Genomic DNA, 22577 nt, shown 5'->3' on the forward strand with positions numbered 1-22577 from the left:
AGTGCTTTGGAATGCATGAGAGCATGCAAGGTGCTGTAGAAATGTATGTCTTGCTTTTTCTTTTATTTATTCACTTACCTTTGAAAAACAATTAGGATTCTGCTCCAAACAATTCCTGAACATTCCATGTACAGAATAACATCTCCTAACCTTTTTTCCCTTTCCTAATGACTGGACTCACTACCTCTTAACGTCATCAAAACCCTGTATCGCTTTGAACACCTAAATCAGATTTTCTCTCAACCTTCTATGGTTTAGTGAGGCAAGCGCCAATTTCGCATGTTTCTCTTCATAACTAAAGCCCTTCATCCCTTTCTCACTCTGTGCTATACCTTATATGGAATCATAGAATGTTACAGCACAGAAGGAGATCATTTAGTCCATCGTGTCTGTGTCGGCTCTTTGAAAGAACAATGCAATGAATCCCACTCCTTTGCCTGCAAATTCCCTTTTGAAAGTTACTATTGAATCTGCACCCAGCATCTTTTCAGGCAGTGCAGTCCTGATCATAACACTCAATGTACTTGCTGTTATTAGTGCAGTATGGTAACTCCAACTGCAATTCAGTGAGCGTCCTTTCTTTCCCAAAGACAAAATTACCACAGAATAGGTCTGTTGAATTTTTCACTTACTGTCACACTTTTCATCAGAGCTAGTGTCCTTGGGTTCTTCATTCGTACAGTCTGTGGAAAAAAGCTCAAACAAATTAATTAACCCGACAAAGGAAGTTCGAAGCTTTAAAAGATTTTATATACAAATTAAAACATCATGGGAACAATTTTCCCGTCAGCGACTGGGGGCGGGGCCTGCTCGCCGATGTGTAAAATGATGCGCGGTGATGTCAGGCGGGCGTCCCGATGTCACCATGTGTAATTTAGATTGTCAGTTCAGTGGGTGTGCAGCCGCGTCAGCTGCACCCCCGCCAAACTGTCAAGGCCTATTAAGGCCATTGACAAAGTAATTAAAGCTGTTAGGAATGCTGCCTGCCCAATCTTAAGGTTTGCGGGGGGACAGGCGAAGAGCCCAGGCGGCCTTTGCATTTTTCATGAACCCTCATCCACGGGCGGGGTGAGGTTTCATGAAAGGTTCACTAATTAAATAAAATGTTTTGAGAAAATTAATGGACATGTCCCAGCTCATGTAACAGCTTCACATGAGGGGACATGTCCTTAAATTTTTTTTCCTTTGTTACATTTTTCACAACTTAAACTAATCTCCATGAGGTACCTCTGTGAAAGAGCACAGGCCCCGACTCAGGGAATCCCCCCCCCACCCGCTCAGGGAGCACTGTGTGCTTCCGGGTGTGCGTCACGCTGGGTGGGCCTTAATTGGCCCATCCATGTAAAATGGCGGCACACACCCAATCGGGGGCGCCAATCGGGTTCACACTCACTCCCGCCCACCTCCACATAACCCCCCCCAGAGGGGGAAAAATTCAACCCCAGAGAGAGAAGCATAGCTGTCAGGGTACGTGTGGCACGGTTTGCCAATGAAAATATCTTGGTTGAACATTACGCTGAACATACAGCACATGTAATGATACTTGTTTATCAGGAGTGAGTTCTGATTGTAAAGAATCCTGTTTAGCTATCGCAGCATCACAGATTAATGGGACTCAGATTTTCTCTGCCACATAGTCCGACACTGTTACCTTGGCAGTTGCTGCATTGACCAGTCAGTGGGTCACAGCTTGTAGAACTTGAATGGCCACACTGACAAGGCCTACACTTGCTTCCTATCTCCAGAGGGTTTCCAAAGTAACCTGGAGCACACCTGCAGATTTAATGAATAAAAACTTTAATGCAACATGCTCCTATTATCAGGAGCCAAGAAGCCAAAAAGAAAAATCACTCAGCAGGTCAGGCAGCATCTGTGCAGGGAGAGGGAGATAAACAGCATTTCAATTTTGATGATGAACCTTGATGCATGGTTATTGATTAGAAACAGTGGTCATTTTTTAATCTAACTCACCCTGCAGGAGACTCATAAGATTGGGTGGAACGTTGATTTTACTCCCTCCTCAACATCGACTTCAATTTGGAGTAACATTAAGCTGTAAAACCAGCATCATACCCGACCTTGTCAGTTTCCAAAGGATAAGTGATGTTAAACTTCCCTCACTCCGTTGTTCTCTTGACCGATGCTGCTTGCCGGGCTGAGTGTTTTCTAGATTTTTCTGTTCTTATTTAAAATTTCCTCTTATTTAAAATTTCCAATATCTGTAGTATTCAACTTTTCATTTAATGTTCCTTTAATTATGACTTTATTTGATTTAGGATTATTCCAAAATGCCTAGGTTTGGAGACAGGACCTGGAACAATATTACAGATTTTTACAGTGGGAGCAGGGGGAGGGAGGAGGTGGAGGAGAGAGTGGCTCCCTGACATGTTCCTTCCTCCAAGAAAGCTTACTGGAGATGCCTTGATGCAGCCTCCAGGCAACAGACTGGGCAGCCATTGACACCTCCTTTAAAACCCACCTTCCAACCCTCTAGGTAACATGGCGATCAGTGGATCACCGCCATGGCCACAGGTTATCACCCTCCAGACTGACTGGCCTGGCAGCTTTTGCCACATTATTTTTTCACAATTTCATAATTCTTCAGAGGATACCTCCATCTTGAAGCATGCCCCAGCAGCTCCCACCTCTCCCATGCTGTAGGCCTTCCCATTGTGACTTCCAATTCCATGATTTGCCTGCAGTCCTTAACTGGATGGGATGGTTTCTCAATTGGCTGCCTCAGGGAGGATTTTGACTGATGTCTCATTGAGGCCACTTCCAGAATTGAGGCCAATGTCGGATCTCCAACCACCCAGAAAAATTCAGTCTATAGAATCTTACATAGGCACAAAGAACTTCAGCCTGGCATTCTGGAACTGCCTCCCGAACAGCACTGTGGGTGTACCTATGCCATAGGGACTGCAGCAGTTCAAGAAGGCAGCTCACCACTACCTTCTCAAGGGCAATTAGGGATGGGTAATAATTGCTGGCCCAGGCAGTGATACCCACATTCCATGAACAAATCAAAAGAAAAATTAGTCCAGATAGAATAATAGAATCACAGAATGATGCACTGCAATCCTTGTACTGGCACTTCGAAAGAGCTATCCAATTAATCCCCCTTCCCCATAGCCCTGCAATTTCTTTTTTCCTTTTCAATTATTTATCCAATTCTCTTTTGAAATTTACTATCAAATCTGCTTCCACTGCCCTTTCAAACAGCGCATTCCAGATCACAACAATCAATGCAGCATTAAGAAACCAACTTAATTTAGTATCAAGAAAAAAGAAAATGTTCTAGAACATTCAGAATCTCTTCATCTACTCACATTTTTTTGGTTTTATGAATTCTGAACAAATATCATTTGAAGGTCCTCTCTCACTCATTTTTCAAGGCAGAATGGGTTTGAGGCATGGGAGACTGTGCCTCTATTTCCCTGCCTGATAGAGCCTTCCTAATGTTGTCAAAGAGTAAAGATTGAATGACATAAGAAACAAGCGCAGGAGTAGGTTATCTGGCCCCTCATACCTGCTTTGCCATTTAATAAAATCATGGCTGATCTGCTATATCAACTCCACTTTCCCATCCTATCCACATCTCCATTAATTCCCTAAATGCCCAAAAATCTATCAATCACAATCTTGAATATGCTTAACAGACAGAGCATCCACAACTCCCCAGAGTAGAGAATTCCAAGCATTCATCATCTGAGTGAAGAAATTTCTCATATCAGCCCTAAATGGCTAACTTCATAATCAGTGAAAATGGCACCCTAGTTCCAGACTTTCAAGCCAAGGAGAAACCTCTCAGCACCAACCCTGTCAAGCTCTCTAATAATTTTATATGTTTCAATGAGAGCACCTCTCATCCCTCGAAATTCCAGAGAATATAAACCTAGTCTACTCAATCTCAATTCTACCAGTCATTGTGTTCAAAATATAAACACCAACCTCTCACATCTTGATCCAGTGTACCCCTGGTTACACAAACATTTCAAGACACCATTCATCTCACCACACTGCATGGCAAAGCTGTAAACAAAAACAATGACAGGTTATCAATAAAATCAAGCTGAAGTAGGAGTAATTGAACTAATCAGTCAATGACGTCGGTTCTATTTCAGTGTGTGTGTGAACCTTACTTGTTGGAACTCTGTGTATATGGACAAGGACAGGGGCTGCAGGCACCTCGGGCAGCATTTCCAAAGAAACCTGATTTGCATTGTTCACAGTGATCCCCTTCTGTGTTATGTTTGCAGTCCTGTTAGAAAAAGAGTAGCAGATTATTTAATACAATACCCATTCACTCACTTAAAAAGGGCTGCATACTTTCGAGACGGAAAACTCGTAAGCGAGGGGGAAAGTGAGGAGACATTAAGAAGACATACGCAAACTTAAGAAATGGACATACACCTGACAGATGCAACTTAATACAGAGAAGGTGAAGCGACACATGTTGGGAGGAAAAATGAGGAGAGGCAATATAAACTAAATGGTACAATTTCAGAGGGAGTGCAGGAACCGAGGGACCTGGAGGTGACTGTCCACAAATCTTTGAAGGTGGCAGGACAAATCAATAAGACTGTTAAAAGTAAATGGGATCCTTGGATTTATACTCTGACAATCATAGAATGATTACAGCACAGAAGGAGGCCATTCTGCTTGTATCTGGCTCCCTGTAAGAGGCAACTTAGCTAGTCCCATGCCTCTGCCTTCTCCCCCTAGTCCTACAATGTTTTCCTCTTCCAATAATTATCCAATTCCCTTTTGAAAGCCATGCTGGAATTTGCCTACACTACTCCCTTAGGTAGTGCATTCCACTCACTGAGTAAAAATGTTTTTCCTTATGTTCCCCTCTGGTTCTTTTACCAATTACCCTAAATAGGTGTCCTCTGGTTCTCACCCCTCCCACCAATCGGAACAGTTTCTCCCTCTCTGCTCTGTTCAGACCTCTCATGATTTTCAGTCGGCTCGAGGGGCTGAATGGCCTACTCTTGCTCTTTGCTATTTACGTATGAATACTTACGTATGTTCGTAAATAGAAGCAAGGAAGTTATGCCAAAACTTTATGGGCAGAATTTTGTCCTAGGCTGGCGGGCGGGCCCCACTGGCTCGGCGGCGGACAGGCAGCCAAACTCCACCGCTGAAGTGGGCCCCGCCGCCATCTTATGCGCTTCCTGTGCCGGGGGGGGCGGGGAGGGGAGATTCCCCATCTGTCAAAGTGCGCTCTTTCGTGCACGCGTGTGAAAGAGCGCACATCTCCCTGACACTGAGTGCTGTCTCAGGGAGATCAGTGAAAGTTTTACAAACTTAAAAAATATAAAAATAAAAAAATTAACTTATCCCCCTCATGTGACAATGCCACACGAGATGGGACATGTTAATAAATGTCACATAAAATTTATTAAACATTTTTAAAGCGGACATGAAACTTCATCCCGCCAGTGGATGAGGTTTTATGTTTTTACTATTGTCCGCTGGGGCTCCTGGCCTGCCCACCAGCCTTAAGGTTGGACGGGCAGGGCCTTTAACTACCTTAATTACCCTGTCAATGGCCTTAATCGGCCATTGACAGGTCAGCGGGCGGACAGCTGATTTCACTGTCCACCCGCCTTCCTCAATATTTAAACGGACAGGGATGACATCGGGGGTTCCTCCCAATGTCATCCCACTTCATTTTCCCGTCGGCGAGCGGGCCCCGCCCCCAAATCGCCAATGGGAAAATTCAGGCCTATAAATTACCAGTTAGGAATCAGCTGATAGGAGGAGTGGGACTAATCAGATAACTCCTTCAAAGAACCAGCATTGTACGTTGGGCTGAAGGCCTTCTGTGCTGTAAGATTCTATAGGATTACAATTTGTCAAATAAAAGAACATATAAAAATACACTGAAAAATTATGTTTCTTTAATTACAACTCCATGAACAAAATGCCAAATAAAGCATGTAATTGGAACATGATCTTAGTACTCCAGCTACACCATCAAGACTCCACCTTGTAAGATTGCAGCTGCTGCATGTTCCCACCAATCATGCCTGATCCCTATCCTCAGGCAGAACAGACATGCTTCAGCTGACAGGCTGAAGTGTGGCAAAAACAGCTGGATTAAAAATTAAAATCTGTTTTTATAATCGTGCCCGAAGGATACACTATTTTTATTTAATGTCTCGACTTAGATCAACCATTGGAGTTGAGAAGAACGAGTCATAGAGTAAGAGAGTCATAGAAGTCTATAGCACAGAAAAAGGCCCTTCAGCCAATCAAGTCTGCGCCAGTCAAACAAGTACCTAACTATTCTAATCCTATTTTCCAACACTAGGCCCATAGCCTTGTATGCCATGGCATCGCAAGTGCATATCCAAATACTTCTTAAATGCTATGAGGCATTCTTCTCTACCACCCTTTCAGGCAGAGTGTTCCAGATTCCCACCATCCTCTGGGTGAAAAAAATCTTCCTCACATCCCCTCTAAACCTCTTGCCCCTTACCTTAAATCTATGCCCCCTGGTTATTGATCCCTCCACCAAGGGGAAAAGTTCCTTCCAGACTACCCTATCTATGCCTCTCATAATTTCATACCCCTCAATCATGTCCCCCCTCAATCTCCTCTGCTCCAGGGAAAGTAACCCCAGTCTATCCAATCTCTCTTCATAACTAAAACTCTCCAGCCCAGGCAACATCCTGGTAAATCTCCTCTGCACTCTCTCTAGTGCAATCACATCCTTCCTATAATGCGAATTCCAGAACTGCACGCAATACTCTAGCTGTGGCCTAACTAGCATTTTATACTGTTCCAGCATAACCTTCCTACTCTTATAATCTATGCCTTGGCTAATAAAGGCAAATATCTCATATGCCTTCTTAACCACCTTATCTGCCTGTCCAGCTACCTTAAGGGACTGGTGGACATGCACGCCAAGGTCTCTCTGATCCTCGGTACTTCCCAGGGTCCATCGTGTATTCCTGTGCCTTGTTTGTTCTGCCCAAGTGCATCACCTCACACTTATCTGGATTAAATTCCATTTGCCACTGATCAGCCTGTCTATATCCTCCTGTAAGGCTATCCTCCTCACTATTTACCGCCCCAACAATTTTCGTGTCATCGCGAACTTACTGATCAACCCTCCTACATTCAAATGAGAGGTGGATCTTACTGATTCATGAGAGTTTGAGGGGACTTGATAGGGTGGAAATCCAGAGGATGTTCCCTCTTGTGGGGGAGACTAAAAGTAGGGAAGGTAGTTTAGAAATGAGAGGAATCCCTTTTAAGACAGAGATGAGAAGAAATTTTTTCTCTGAGAGTCATTAGTCTGTGGAATTCTCTTCCCCAGAAAGTACTGGAGGCTGGATCATTGGATCAAGTCTAAGTTAGATAGATTTTTGATAGACAAGGGAGTCAAGGGTTATGGGCGGACAGACAGGAAGGTGGAGCTGAGACCACACCCAGGTCAGCCATGATCTTATTGAATGGTAGTGCAGGCTGAATGGCTGACTGCTGCTAAGTCTATCTTCCTATTTACTTTGTTCCTGAGTATTCCTCTCAAGCACATGGCTTGTAGACAAAGTTCACATCTTGTCATATTAGTTATCAGTTAACTGTTTATAATTTTTGTCTAAATTACACAATTCCATCAAAGGGGGGAGGCGGAGACAGAGGCGTAGTAATATTGTCACTGGACTAGTATTCCGGAGACCCAGGGCAATACTCTGGGGACCTGGGTTCAAATCCCACCATGGCAGATGGTGAAATTTGAATCAATAGAGATCTGGAATCTGATGATGACCACAAAACCATCTGGGTCACTAATATCCTTTAGGGAAGGAAATCTGCCGTCCTTACCTGGTCTGGCCTACATGCGACTCCAGACCCACAGCAATGTGGTTGACTCTTAAAATGGCCTCTGAATAAGGGCAATTAGGATGAGCAATAAATGCTGGCCTAGCTACTAACACCCACATCTCATGAATGAATAATAAAACAAATAGCCTCGAGACATCGCACTGCAAGGAGTGGTTACTGGAAGTTCACAATAAACTCCTTTTTAACTTTAATTTTCTTTATATTGAAGTCCTACTTTACAGTGATCCTACACAGACCGGTTCACACACGAAGTAATATTCTGAGGAAATCTCCTCCTAACATTTAGTTGAATGTACTAAGTGTCACATTCTCAGTTAATAGCCTTCAGGGCATTGCAATAGACTTCTGTGTTTGTTGTACTTTCTGTGCATATCTTGCTTTAACCTCAGCCAGTCCTAACCCAATGTTGTATAATAAATCTTAATCCAGCAGTGAATCACACTGTGAATCACTGTTCCAGATGAGTTTACTTTCCTATTGAACTGTACTATTACCACAAACCAGTTAAAACAAAACGCTATTGAAGTAGGGGCTTAAATCAAAGAAACGGCATAAACTATAAAGAATTTGTAAAAAAAAACAATTGTCACAATCATTTAAAACTAAATCTAAGTTTTATTCAAGAAGTGTTTCAATATGATGTGTTTTAAAGTGGTATGTAAAAGTCATAGAATGAAACAGTACAGGAGTCCATTCAGCCCATCATAGCTCTGCTGGCTGGTTGAACTGTTCAATTAGTCCTAATCCTTCCCCAGAGGACAGGGACCTCAAACAGTTGTCAGGTCCTATAAAGAAAGCATGTTGTTTGTTCTTACTCAACATGCTAATGAGGTGCACTTAGGCAATTTCCTCTTGCTCCCTGAATTCTGATCTCCCAGTCCTCACTTGCCTGAAGGACACTGCGGTGTGAGCAGATGCCCAATCTTGGTTTACTCCAGTTGTCTATTCATGCCAGGCCAGCTTCATTAAGATCCTTTCTCTTATTCTTTCATGGGATGTGGGTGTCACTGGCAAGGCCATCATTTGTTGCCCATCCCCAACTGCCCTTGAATGGAATTTCAGAGGGCAGTTAAAAGTCAACCACATTGCTGTGGGTGTGGAGTCACATGTAGAACAGACTAGATAAAAATGGTAGATTTCCTTCCCTAAAGGACATTAGTGAACCAGATGACAATCTGGTTTTTATGACAATCAATAGTTTCATGGTCACCATTACCAAGACTAGCTTTCACTGAAATGAATTTAAGTTCCACCAGCTGCAGTGGTGGGATTTGAACCCATATCCCCAGAGCATTAACCTGAGATTCTGAATTACTAGTACAGTGACAAGTAATATTGGGGTCACCTGCAGCCTCACCACTCAGATAAATGAGAGTGTCTCCCAGCTCCTCTGAACACCCAAAGCTTTGAATGTAAGGGCTAGTTTCTTACTCTCTGTTTCTCATATGAGAGCAATGCTTGCTGCAATGATGAGTAGAAGATAAAGTTAGAACATCAAAGCCCTGCTTTTGGGACCCACACTGTCTCTGTGACTTCCTGTTGGGAGCATGTGGCTGCACAATTACTCCAATAAAAATCAGTTCCGGGCCTAATGCTGGAGCTTTAGTATATGGTCTCAAAGGTCGTGAGTGATAAGGATAATTCATAACAGTTTATCATTGAACAAAGGATCTCTTTGTTTAGGATTAAACCTATATTTTGGTTTGGATATTTCATGGTATCAATAAGTAGGTACTGTTCTATCAAAGGAGTCAGATTTAGATTGAATTTCGAATTACAAATATCCTGCAATTTCTAAGCAGAGTCTTTTTTGCTCTATGGTATTGAATCTGGTATTGAATCTGATTTACTGAGCTGAGAGGGGTCTTAAAAATTATGAAGAGGTTTGATAGGATGGATGTAGAGGAAACAGAGAGTAGGGATAAAAGGGTCATTTTCAGGTCGGTAAACTGTAACTAGTGGAGAGCCACAGTGCTGGAGCTTCAACTATTTACAATCTATATTAATGACTTGGATGACGACACCGAGTATATTGTAACCAAATTTGCTGATGATATAAAGATAGGCACTTAGGAACTTGGGGAGAGGACACAAAGAGTCTGCAAAGGGATACAGATAGGCGAGTGGGCAAAAAATTGGCAGATGGAGTATAATGTGGGAAGATGCAAGATTGTGCACTTTGGGACGGAGAATAGAAAAGCAGAATATTATTTAAATGGAGGGAGACTGCAGAGTGCTACGATACGGAGGAACTGGGTGACCTTGTACATGAATCACAAAGGCTAGCATGCAGATACAGAAAGTAATTAGGGAGGCAAATGGAATGTTAGCCTTTATTTCAAGGAGTATAAAAGTAGGGAAGTCTTGCTACAACTGTAAAGGACATTGGTGAAACGGCACCTGCAGTTTTGGTGTCTTTATTTAAGGAGGGACATACTTGCACTGAAGATAGTTCAGAGAATGTTCATGAGGTTGATTTCTGGAATAAAGGGGTTTGTCTAATGAAGAAGGGTTGAGCAGGTTGGGACTATACTCATTGGAGTTTAGAAGAATGAAAGGCGATCTTATTTAAATGTAAGATTTTGAGGGAGATTGACAGGGTGGATGCTAGGATAATGGGAAGAATTTTCCCGTCGGCAAGCGGGGGCGGGGCCCGCTTGCCAACGTGTAAAACGACGTGGAATGACGTTGGGTGGAACTCACCTTACGTTTGGCAGGCGGGCCGGGAGTGCTGGCGGCCACCTGAAAAAGCATGAAACCTCATCCACGGTTGAGATGAGGTTTCTTGACTGAATTTAAAAAATTAAGATTCACTTTTATTTAAAGCTATGTCCATGTCCCTATTCATGTGACATTGTCGCATGAAGGGACATGGATGGTAAATGAAATTTTCGACAGAATAACTTTTTCACTTTGAGAACTGATCTCCCTGAGGCAGCATTTAGTCTCAGGGAGATTGGAGTGCTCCTTCACGCGCATGCGAAAGAGTGCACTTCCGCATTCACCCCCTGCCCGCACAGCGCATAGCGCTTCCGTGCGGACGTCACACAGGGTGGGCTTTATTTGGAAAATGGTGGTGTGACCCCAATCGGAGGTCCACCCGCCCATGCCCGTTCCCGCACTTTCCCCCCACGTGGGGGAAAATGTTGCCCAATATTTCCCTTCATGGGGGAATCTAAAACTAGGGGGGGCACAGTTTTAAAATAAGGGGCCTCCCATTTAAAACAAAGATGAGGAATATCTTCTCCCAGAGGGTTGTTAATCTTTGAAATTCTCCTCCCCAGTAAGCAGTGGAACTTAGGTCATTGAATTTATTCAGGGTCCAGTTGGACAGATTTTTGATCTACAAGGGAGTCAAGGTTTATGGGGACAGGCAGGAAACTGGAGCTAAGGCCTTAATCAGAGATCAGCCATGATCTTATTGAACAGCAGAGCAGGCTCAAGGAACCAAATGGTCTACTCCTGCTCCTATTTCTTATGTTCGTATGTTTCCACTTGCGAGTGAGGCTGGAACTAATGGCCATCAATATAAGATAGTGACTAATAAATTCAATAGGGAATTCAGGAAAAACTTCTTCACTCAGCAAGTGAGAATTTGGAATTTGTTACCACAGGGAGCATTTGTGGTGAACAGCATAAATGCATTTCAGGGGAGGCGATGAATAGTTGAGGGAGGAAGGAATAGAATATATGGTGATGGGGTTAGATAAGTAATGATGGGTGGAGGTTTGTGTGGAGCGTAAATGGACTTGTTGGGCTGAATGCCCTGTTTGTGTGCTGTGAATATTTTGTAATATTTTGTACAGTACAATAAAAATTTATATCTGGATACTTACAATGCATTTTCCAGATCGATCTTCACATTTGCTTGAGTGTCCATTACAGCGACAAGGAACACAGCGCCCCAGGAAGAAGCCAGTCCGTTCTCTGTAGTATCCAATGCCACATTTCTATTAAAGATCAACATTGAAGAAGGTGTAAGTTAACATTTACTCTGAGGTAGAGGGGCAGAGAGATGTAGGGGTACAGATACCCAAATCACCAAAAGTAGTGATGTACGTTAATAAGGCAATAAAAAGGGCCCAGGGTTTCATTTCTAGAGGGATAGAATTGAAAAGCACAATAAGTTGTGTTAAACTTGCATAGTTTGGTTAGACCACACTTGGATTTTTGTGCACAGTTCAAGCCTCCATATTATAAAAAGGATATGGAGGCACTGGAAAAGATTTAAGTATTATACCACAACTGAGAGATTTCAATCATCAGGGAAGATTGAAAGGCTGTGGCTCTTTTCTCTAGAAAAGAGAAGGCTGAGATAGAAGTCATTAGAAGGATATCTGTACAGAAGATGTTTCCACCTTTGGGCCAAGAATAAAATGAGAGGCCAGAAATATATAATATTCAATTGGAAATTCAGGCAAAACTTCTTTAGGCAGAGACTAGTAGTGCTGTGGAACTCACCACTACATGGAGTGGTTGAGGTGAACAACATAAGTGTATTTCAAGAGAGCTGGATAAACACGAGAGAGAAAAGAATATACCGATAAGGTGAGATGAAGCAACATAGGGGGAGGCTTAAGTGGACCATAAGCACCAACATCAAACAGTTGGCCCAAATGGCCTCTTTCTGTGCTGTAATCACAATGTAATTCTATATAATAAGCTAACATTTATCCCAAAGATAAAGAAAGCAAAAGGAAAATAAGGTAAACTGGATTTAAAACCATGAAAAGATGTCAGTTAGAATACTGGGTTCAGACACACGAAGCATATTGAGACTTTAGAGAGAATACAATGTAGGGTCATTGGGATGTTGACGATTGTGAGGAAATAATCCAAAGAAAAATGTGAAAGATTGGGGCCTTACAGGTGATATAAAAATATTTAAAATTATGAAAAGATAGAACAGGGTAGAGAGAAACAAGCCATTTCTTGTAGTTAAGGGGTCTAAAACATAAAGGCAGCTGTGGCTTAATGGATAGTATTCTCACCTTTGAGACAGAAGGCTGTAGTTTCAAGCCCCACTCCAGAGACTTGACCACATTATCTAGGTTAATACTCTAGTACAATACTGAGGGAGTGCTCCTCTGTTAGAGGTGCTATTTTTCAGATGTATTAAACTGAGGTCCCTGTCTGCCCTCCCGGGTAGATGTAATATATTCTACAATTTTAAAGAAGAGCAGGGAGTTCTCTCTAGTGTCCTGGTCAATATTTATCCCTCACAAACTTCACTAAAACAGATTGTGTGGTTATTTAACTCATTGCTGTTTGTGGGATCTTGCTGTGTGCATATTGACAGCCATCTTTCTCTATATTACAACAGTAACAAAACTTCAGAAAACACCTCTTTGGCAGTGAAGTGTTTTGGGACATCCTGAGGATGTGAAAGGCCCTATATAACTAAATGGTTTTTTTTTCACTGCTTCAAACTATAAGAGATTTGGAGTAGAGGGCAAGAGAAACTTCTTTATAGAGAATCATGAGGCTGTGGAATTCACCTTCAGTGTTATAGCGGCTGAGGCAGGAACTAAGTCAACATTTAAGATTAGATTGTAGAGGAGAATGAAGGAAAAGAGGATTAATGGATATGGGAACAGGGTGCGTAAACATGATTAAGACCATGTGCTCATATGGAGAATAAACATCAACGCGTGCTTTTTTTTTGTGTTATAACTTCTATGTGTTTCTAAATAATGCAGATTGTACAGCATTTCATCATGTCTGTGGAAGAGCTATCCAATTAGTCTCTCTCCCCCCTTTCTTTCCCTCCATAGCCCTGATTCTTTTTTTCCCTTCAGGTATATACCCAATTCCCTCTTGAAAGTTACTACTGAATCTGCTTCCAATGCCCTTTCAGTAAGCACCTTCCAGAACTCGACAACTTGCTGTGTATATAATTCTCCTCCGTTGGGAATAAAAATAAACTTTTTTATATTTCACTCCCATTAAATTGTGTGAGATCTTGGTCATTTGTGTCATCCATGGAGTCACAGCTATACTTACAAAAGTACCAGTAAACATCACCTTCACAACTTTTTAAAAAATGTATCAAATAGCGATTAAACATGTAGTTGTACCTGAAAAGACAACTATGAAAATCCCATCGAATTAAACAATTCTACAGCACCTTTTCATTTTCTAAATGTATCTTATTTAATTGGAAATAGAACTGAGCTCCTGCACACAAAACTGAATGTTCCTTTAAATCATAAAACTATCTTCCTTCTCATTTAAATTTAATCGAGCTGTTTCACAGTATCCCATTGCAGAATATTACCTGTCGGCAGTTGATTCTCTTACTGCTGCTATTCAAGGAAACGTTTTTTGGAGCCTGTGGTATATTCTTTGGTTTATCATATGGTCTCATCCCTGTTAAACATGGTCCAATAATCGATAACAGGACAGCCAGGACACTGAGGCTCTTCATTCGCAACATATATTTGAGCATTCTTTAATCTTCAAGTCTCGTGGGGTAATACCTCAGTTATGAACTTCACCACTGAACGCCTCTTTTATAAGCACTGCCTGTACTCGGGTTGAATCAGGCATGCAATGGTGTCTGATACTCCACCTTTAAACCCTGCCTCTCTCTGACTCAGGATTTATAATGGCTGTAATCATTAATACAACACTGACAAATCAGACAACGCATTCGTAGGTCTCGTTGGTACTAGTTGGAAGGTGTGGCAGCTACACACCTTTTTTCATGTCTGGACTGAGACAGGTCTAGACGATCACTCAGTCATTTCATATTAATGCAATTTATTTGTAAAACTGAAGTGCTGATACATTGCCTTCCCCTTAGAGATTTTATTTTCTCCACCAGGCTTATCATCAGGAAGAGACACAAACAATGAAAGTATAATGCCATGTTCACACATTTATAATAACTCAGGTAACCTCATTAGTCCTTTTGTTAAATATGTGGAAACATATTAAAAAAATAAACAAATTCTTCTTTCAAGCCCCTACTTTCAATTCAAGGCTTTTAGTGCAAAAACTGTTCACAATTTTTTTTTGGTTTCTTAACACTGATGCCATTTTTCTCCTATTGATTCCTAGCTTGGCTTTCCTTCCATGGGAACATCAGGACAGGAGGAGGATATTCAGTCCCGCAAGCCTCTTCCCCCATCATGACTGATCTGTACTTTAACCCCATATTTCTGCCTTTGTTCCATTCCCTTCATACCATTTGAAGGGTGACTTGATAGAGATCTGTAAAGTGATGAAAGGGTTTCAAAGGGTAGACGTAGACAAGTATATTTCTATATATTTACATATATTTCCACTTGAGGGGGACACCCAGAACTAGGGGCCATAAATATAAAGTAATCACTAAGAAATCCCATTGGGAATGGGATATGTTTTTCCCCAGAGAGTGGTGAGAATGTAGAACTCACTACCACAGGGAGTGGTTGAGGTGAATAGCAAAGATGGATTTAAGGGAAAGCTGGATAAACATATGAGGGAGAAATGAAGTCAAGGATAAACTAATGGAGAAGAAAGATGGGAGGAGACTCATGGGAAGCATAAACACTGGTAAGGTCCAGTTGGGCCAAACAGCCTGCTTCTAAGTAACCTCTCCTTAATTTCTTACAAATCCCCTATTCATATTTACAATTTTAGCTTAGTGAGATCTGAAATTGCCCATCACTTTATATTTCTGTTCGATTGCATTCATCCTTCTAACATCAACTTCGATATTCAATCAACATGAATGATATTTAGTGATATGCTAGAAACAAGACTTGATATTATTGTTAGCCACCCTGAATAGCCCACTATATCTGTTGGTAAGTTACAAACACCTAATCAAGGGGATAAAGATCAATCTGTGATAAGTTTAGGAGGGAATATCAATGTAAGTTTGAGATTTCCATGATTACCTGTGTGCCTTTCTAAACTCCAGCTAGCAACAAAACCTCAATTTATGTAGCGACTTAAACATAATAAAATATCCCGAGGCATTTCGCAGGAGCTTTATCAAACAAAACTAGACACTGAGCCATGTTTTAGGGCAGATGACCAAAAACTTGGTCAAAGAGATAGGATGGGATTTTCCAGCCCTGCCCATTGCCGGGATTGGCTGGTCCCGCCAAAAGTTGATGGGCTTTTGGCTGGGCCACCAAATCTCCCGCAGTGGGTCCTGCCACAACGGTGTTGGGAAAATCCTGGCCATAGGTTCTAAGGAGCATCTTAAAAGGAGAAGGGAGAGGTAGAAAGGCAACGTAGGGAAGGAATTCCAAAGCATAGAGCCCAAGTGAAAGCATGGCCGCTAACAAGTAGAGCAATCAAAATCAGGGATGTGTAGAAGACCATAACTGGAGGAGTCCAGAGTCCCAGAGGATTGTAGGACTGGAGAAGATGGAAGAGATAGGAAGATGCAAGTCCATGAAGGGATTTGAAAACCAGCATTTGAGAATGTGCATTGCTGAATGTAAACACAGAGACAGGGATATAAGTAACCAAACTGAGGAAAGCAAAATGAATGGATACAATGAATAAGGGAATGGACAACTATAGCAAAATAAAACCAAGAGAAATTGATCAAGAGAAGCAAAAAAAATCAGAAAATACAGAATAAGACAAAAAGGTGACTGTTAATGAATGAATAAAAAAAAGGATCTTCTCGGAGGTGGCCTCTTTATTGGCCACCTCTGCACCCCTGTCTAATTAAGGATGGTAGGTGGGTTCTTGAGGCTGCAAATTTGATCAGTGTGTATCAAAGACACAAGTGGGCACTGCCACTGCAGGATGGGGACCACCAGGGCACCTCCATCCTGAATTGTCCTCTGAAGGGTTATTTACATTCTTAAATTAAAATATGAACCCAACTGCCAGTCCCCTCAGCGGGAGAAGGGCCCTCCCTCAAGGGTCAATCAGTTTGGCCAGTCCCAGCAGCATTAAAATTCAGTAATGGGTGCTGCTGGACTACAAGCAGGCCATGAGGAAGAGTGATGGTATCTGGAGTGAAGTAAATCCATGGATTCTTAGGACGGGAAGGGATTGGGCAATCTGGTTGGGGGGGTGGGGTGTGATTGAGGGGGATGGGATGGTGGGTTTTGGAGGCCAGGTGAGAAGGAACAAAGGTGGGGGGATGCATCTTTGGGGGCAAGGATGGTGCCCCTGATGTGCACAGGGGACCCCTCAAAGGCATTCCTCCTCTTCCTTCCCGCCTTTTAAACACTTGTGTACTAGGTCCTTCCCATGCCAACCATATTATCACATGGGCAGTGTACCATTTGGATCAATTGGCTTGGCAACAAGTTTAATTATTTATTTGAAAATGGTGGGCAGTCTGCAGATTTTGTTGCCTATCCATCTACCCTATTAAAGCGGACAGATCAGGAGTGGGCCGGGAGGTGGTGGGTTTGCCAGCCCTCGTTCTTTACAAACCCTCCTGCCAAAATCATGCCTGGCCCAAAGTCCAGCCCAATATTTCTAAAGAACAATTAGTTTTGAGATATTTATTAACAGTAGACTCTTCATGTCTAACCTGCTGTAAAATATGGACAAATGGAGGAGCATTTAGGAAAGGGAAGGATAAAGTTAGGCCTTGAAAAGTACTTAAGTGGGATTGTCATACTGAGCAAGTCATGGCTGGAGATTAAAAACTAGGACTTTGCATACTTACATCTTTGCCCAGGATTTGAGCGGCCACAACAGTGTCCCAGACATGTTACGGGGGCGGGGGCAGGGTGTGTTGGTGGCCAGGAAAATAGCAAGGAGTTGCATCGGGACTGCTCTTCAATGCAGTCCCACCACTGGGGAAGTTTCTAGCAGCTAGAACAGACATAGTTTGGCTGCCTGCCAAACAGAGGCAGGCATAAAATTAAGTCCATATAATTAAAAGACCCCTATTTGGGGAAATTTTCCAGACCCGTCAGCATTGAACCAACAGTGGTGCAGCCCCCTACCGTATGGGGAGGCAGCCAGCTTCAGGATGGAGGTCTCTCTGCAGCCATCTGGGGCCTATTGGAGCTGGATGCTCTGTGCCTTAAACAGAGCACAGGGGAGGGAACACCATCCCTGAGGCCCCAGTAGGCCATCTGAAGAGACCTGTCCTCGTCGCTCCTCTTATTTTAAATTTTTCACTTACCTGTATATTTGCCACTACTTATAAATTAATGTTAAAGCCCAGGATCCTGCGTGCCTTCTTAACCACTCTCTCAACCTGCCCTGCCACTTTCAATGCATTATGCACACACATCTTCAGGTCTCTGTTCCTGTACCCCTTTTAGATTTGTATCCTTCATTTTATATTGCCTCTCCTCTTTTTTCCTACCAAAATGCATTTCTTCACACTCTCTGCATTAAATTTCATCTGTCATGTGTTCGCTGATTCTATTAGCCTCTGTCCTTTTGATGTCTATCACTATCTTCCTCAATTCTCTATGTTTCCAAGTTTTATGTCATCTGCAAATTTTCCAGCATCACACATCACTTTAAGTAGGCTTGTCTATATCTGTGTGGAAAACAGAACAACTTTATTCGCTATCAAACCACATTAAAATTATGCCACTCTAAATAAAAATTCACACAAATAGGTCTGAATTTTTCCCACGTCGGGCAGGCTCGGTGGGAGTGGGTGGGTGTGGCCATGGAGGTACTCACCGTCCGCGCCACCATTTTATGCAGGTAGGGCAATTAAGGCCCGCCCAGCATAAGACGCGAGTGGTGGTGGGGGGTGGGTGGGAGAGGAGGGAAAGGAGGGCTCAGCGCTCTTCACGTGCATGAGCGCTTCATTCTCCCTGAGGCACAGAAGCACTTTTGAAATAAATAAATGAACTAAAAATTTAATTAAACATCCCCTCATATGACTGTGTCACATGAGATGGGACATGTTTTTATATTTCAGAAAAATTTTTCATTTAATTCATAAAAGCTTTAGGAAACCTCATCCTGCTCATGGATGAGGTTTCCTAAGAGACATAAAGGCCACTTGGCCTTTTTGCCTGCCCGCCAACCATAAGGTCAACTTTATGCTGCCCGTTCAACCTTAATTACGTCCTTAATGGCCTTAATAGGCCTTTTAAATATCGGTGAGGATGCAGCCGACTCCAGCACGCACCCGAGCAAAACGTTGCGAGACAGCACAATGACATCGGGATGCACGCCTGACATCATCGTGTGTCATTTTATGCGCCGGCGCATCGGGCCCAACCCCCACATGCTGACTGATAAATCCTGGCCATAGTGTGTGTTGTAACCTCCTAGGTTTTATTTTCTCATCTTTCACATTTTATTCACCTGACGAGATAGTTGTTCAAAATTTGCATCACCTTTGTCCAGTTACTTCTGCATTGTTCATTTTGCTAGCGGGAAATTGAATATTCTGTCTACCTCCAGTGGAGATATTGACCATCATTTCTTTGGAGAGTGGGTTTCCTGTAAAGCTAAATACATTTTTCCCCATTTTTGACAAACAAATCATTGTCCTCAGAAGCTAGAAATCAAATTTAGACTTTAGCAATGTGGGACCTCCTGTTATTTGCAGAATAGGAGCTCTTGGCTCTACTCATCCTTCTAGTTCGGGAAGCTGTGACATGTGCTGCTGGATGCTAACTGCATATTAATTGGCTGTTGAATCATAGTTAAGTGGTGGGAATTCACTTGAAATGTCCCTGTGCTCAGATATACAGAAGCAGGCTAAAACTGTGGCTGTTGGGTTAGAGGTGCTCAATATATAATATGTATCTCTGTCAGTAAAAGCTTGTGGGCGTAGAAAGACTTAGTTCCAATTTTTTAATTCTTCATTGCCTGTCTACCTTAGTTCTAACAATGGAAGCCTACTTTTAACTGAGCAGTTTGCACTCTTTTTATTCTTTCAGAACATTTTGGTGGAAGGGGGAAAATTTTCATCATTGCTTACAAGTGGGTCACTGACATTCTTTTGTTTGTGTTTATTTTGGGCAGTCTTCAGCTGTGCAGCATCTTTCAAGACTGAAAACTCCCTGGCTTCCATTGCAAACATTAATAGTTTTTCATTCAGCTTCAGTTTCCACATCTGCATTTCCACTCACAACAAGATAATCCATCTGTCTCACAGCTAGTAGAAGTTTCATTATTGCATCTACTGAGATGAGAAGATTGTCTCACTTTTGCTGGTAAATTTCAAGCCAGAATTCTTCAGAAAAGCTTGGAAGTTTTTGTGCTCTTTAATTGCTGTGCAGTCTTTCGGCGATCAATGGCTGACGTCACCCGGATGTGGCTGTGAACTGAGAAATGGCTTCTGCTCAGTTTTCTAGCCTTGTCCACTCCAAACCTACTCAAAAGTTAGCAAAACGCAAATGAATAACTATCAGGACGAGACTGAACTTTCTCTAAAACTTTGAAGGGGTATGACTGGGTGGCCATAGAGAGGATGTTTCCACTTGTGGGTGAGCCATATATATGTTAGTTACTAATAATCCAAAAGGGAATTAAGAGAAACCTTTTTTTTTTACACAGAACATAAATGAGTAGTTGAGCTGCACAGCAAGGATGAATTTAGGGGGAAGCTAGATGAGTACATGAGAATTTTCAATACAATTCTCTATCCCAGAGAGTTGTGGATGTTCAGTCATTAAGTAAATTCAAGACAAAGTTCAATAGATTTTGGGGTATCAAGGGACTAAGGGATATGGGAATAGTGCAGGAAGGTGGAGTTGAGATGGAAAATCAGCTATGATTTGTTGAATGGTGGAACAGGCTCGAAGAGAAAATTTAAAAATTATGGCAAATCTATCTCAATATGGTTTCTTAGGTGATTTTACTCCATTAATAAGCACTATATAATCACAAATTATTATTGATGTTGGGGGTAAGATCTAATTTCAGCAAGGGTACAAAGTAGGGTTGATAACCCCTCAGAATTATCCTGGAGTCTTTTTTTTCATTCTCTTTCATTCACGGGATGTGGGTGTAACTCAGCCCTAATTGTCCATGAGAAGTTGCTGGGGAGCGACCTTCTTGAACCACTGCAGACATGCCCAGAGTGCAGTTGGAGATGGAGATCCAGGAGTTTGCACTAGTGACAGTGACGGAATGGTGACATAGTTCCAAATCAGGGTGCTGTGTTGCTCAGAAGGGGAACTTGCAGGTAATGGTGTTCCCACATATCTGCTCCCCTTGTCCTTCTAGGTGGTAGAGGACATGGGTTTGGAAGGTGCTGTCAACCTTTGGTGAGTTGCTGCTGTACATCTTATATACGGTACGCATTGCATTGTAGTCAATGTTTAGGTGGTGGATTAAGGTCTCATCTAAAAGATGGTGAATAACTCCCTCGGTACCACACTGGAGTGTTATCCCAAAATTTTGATGCTGAAGTGCCACCGAGATGTCTTCATCACTTTTCTCCCTGCACAACTCTAAAGTTCTTGAACTTTTTGTCACCTCCTAAATCCATTCCTATCTTTACCGAACTCCATGTTTGAATTCCTCCAATCAGGTTTCTGTCACCCTATGACATCCTATTTGACAGTGATGAAGGTGAACTTTCTCTCCTAGACACTAGATCTTGGTGTACAGGGCACAATTTCAAAGTTTATGGATAATATGAAACTCAGAAGCATTGTGAACTGCTGTTGAAACCCTCATTCATGCCTTCATTACCTATAGAGTTGACTATTTCAATACACTCTTTACCCTCTGTAAACTCGAGGCCTTTACCCTTTGTAAACTCTAATCTACTCCAGCCCTCACAACCCTCTGAGATGTCTGCACTTCTCTAATTCTGGTCTCTTGTGCATCCCAAATTTTAATCTCTTCACCATTGGTGGCTGTGCCCCAATCTCTAGAATACCCTCACTACAACTCTAGCCACTCTACCTCTGCAGGGTGTCCCAGGACATCACTGCAGGAGTTCCTCAGAGTCATGTCCTATGCCCCACAATCTTCAGCTGCTTCATCAAAGACCTTCCATCCATCATAAGATCAGAAGTTTCTTTTTATTCATTCACAAGTTGTGGGCTTTGCTGGCTGGGCCAGCATTTATTGCCCATCCCTAGTTGCCCTTGAGAAGGTGGTGGTGAGCTGCCTTCTTGAACCGGTGCAGTCCATGTGCTGTAGGTACACTCACAGTACTGTTAGGAAGGGAGTTCCAGGATTGAGACCCGGTGGCAGTGAAGGAATAACGATACACTTCCAAGTCAGGATGATGAGTGACTTGGAGGGGAACATCTAGGTAATGGTGCTCCCATCTACCTGCTGCCCTTGTCCTTCTAAATGGTACTGGTCATGGCTTTGGAAGGTGCTGTCTAAGAAGCCTTGGTGAATTCCAGGAGCCTTGGTGAAATGGAGATGTTCGCTGATGATTGAACAATCTTCAGCACCATTCATGACTCCTCAGATACTGAAGCAATCCATTTCCAAATGCAGCAAGACCTGGATAACATTCAGTCTCGATTGATAAGTGGCAAGTAACATTCATGCCACACAAGTGCCAGGCAATGACCACCTCCAACAATAGAGAATCTAACCATCTCTCCTTGACATTCAATGGCATTACCATCGCTGAATCGCCCAGTATCAACATCCTCGGGGTTACCATTGACCAGAAACTGAACTGGACTAGCCGTATAAATACTGCAACTACAAGAGCAGGTTAGAGGCTGGGAGTTCTGTGGCGAGTAACTCACCACCTGTCTCCAAAAAGCCTGTTCACCCTCCACAAGGCACAAGTCAGGAGTATGACGGAATACTGTCCACGAACCTGGATGAGTGCAGCTCCCACAACA

General features: G+C 42.5%; 1 protein-coding gene across 1 annotated transcript in view; it reads right to left on the reverse strand.

Moving 5' to 3' along the window:
- Window positions 1–22577, reverse strand: part of LOC121279009 (laminin subunit alpha-3-like) — a 509546-nt gene that overhangs the window by 87139 nt on the left and 399830 nt on the right. The window contains exons 41-45 of the mRNA XM_041189741.1: window positions 11697–11810; window positions 4143–4261; window positions 3952–4032; window positions 1652–1773; window positions 633–683 (exon numbers count right to left, since the gene is read on the reverse strand). Coding sequence (XP_041045675.1) covers window positions 633–683; window positions 1652–1773; window positions 3952–4032; window positions 4143–4261; window positions 11697–11810 — 487 coding nt within the window. The remainder of the gene's footprint in view (window positions 1–632; window positions 684–1651; window positions 1774–3951; window positions 4033–4142; window positions 4262–11696; window positions 11811–22577) is intronic.

Source organism: Carcharodon carcharias, chromosome 6, assembly GCF_017639515.1.
Source record: "Carcharodon carcharias isolate sCarCar2 chromosome 6, sCarCar2.pri, whole genome shotgun sequence".
In the NCBI taxonomy this organism is placed as follows: Eukaryota; Metazoa; Chordata; class Chondrichthyes; order Lamniformes; family Lamnidae; genus Carcharodon; species Carcharodon carcharias.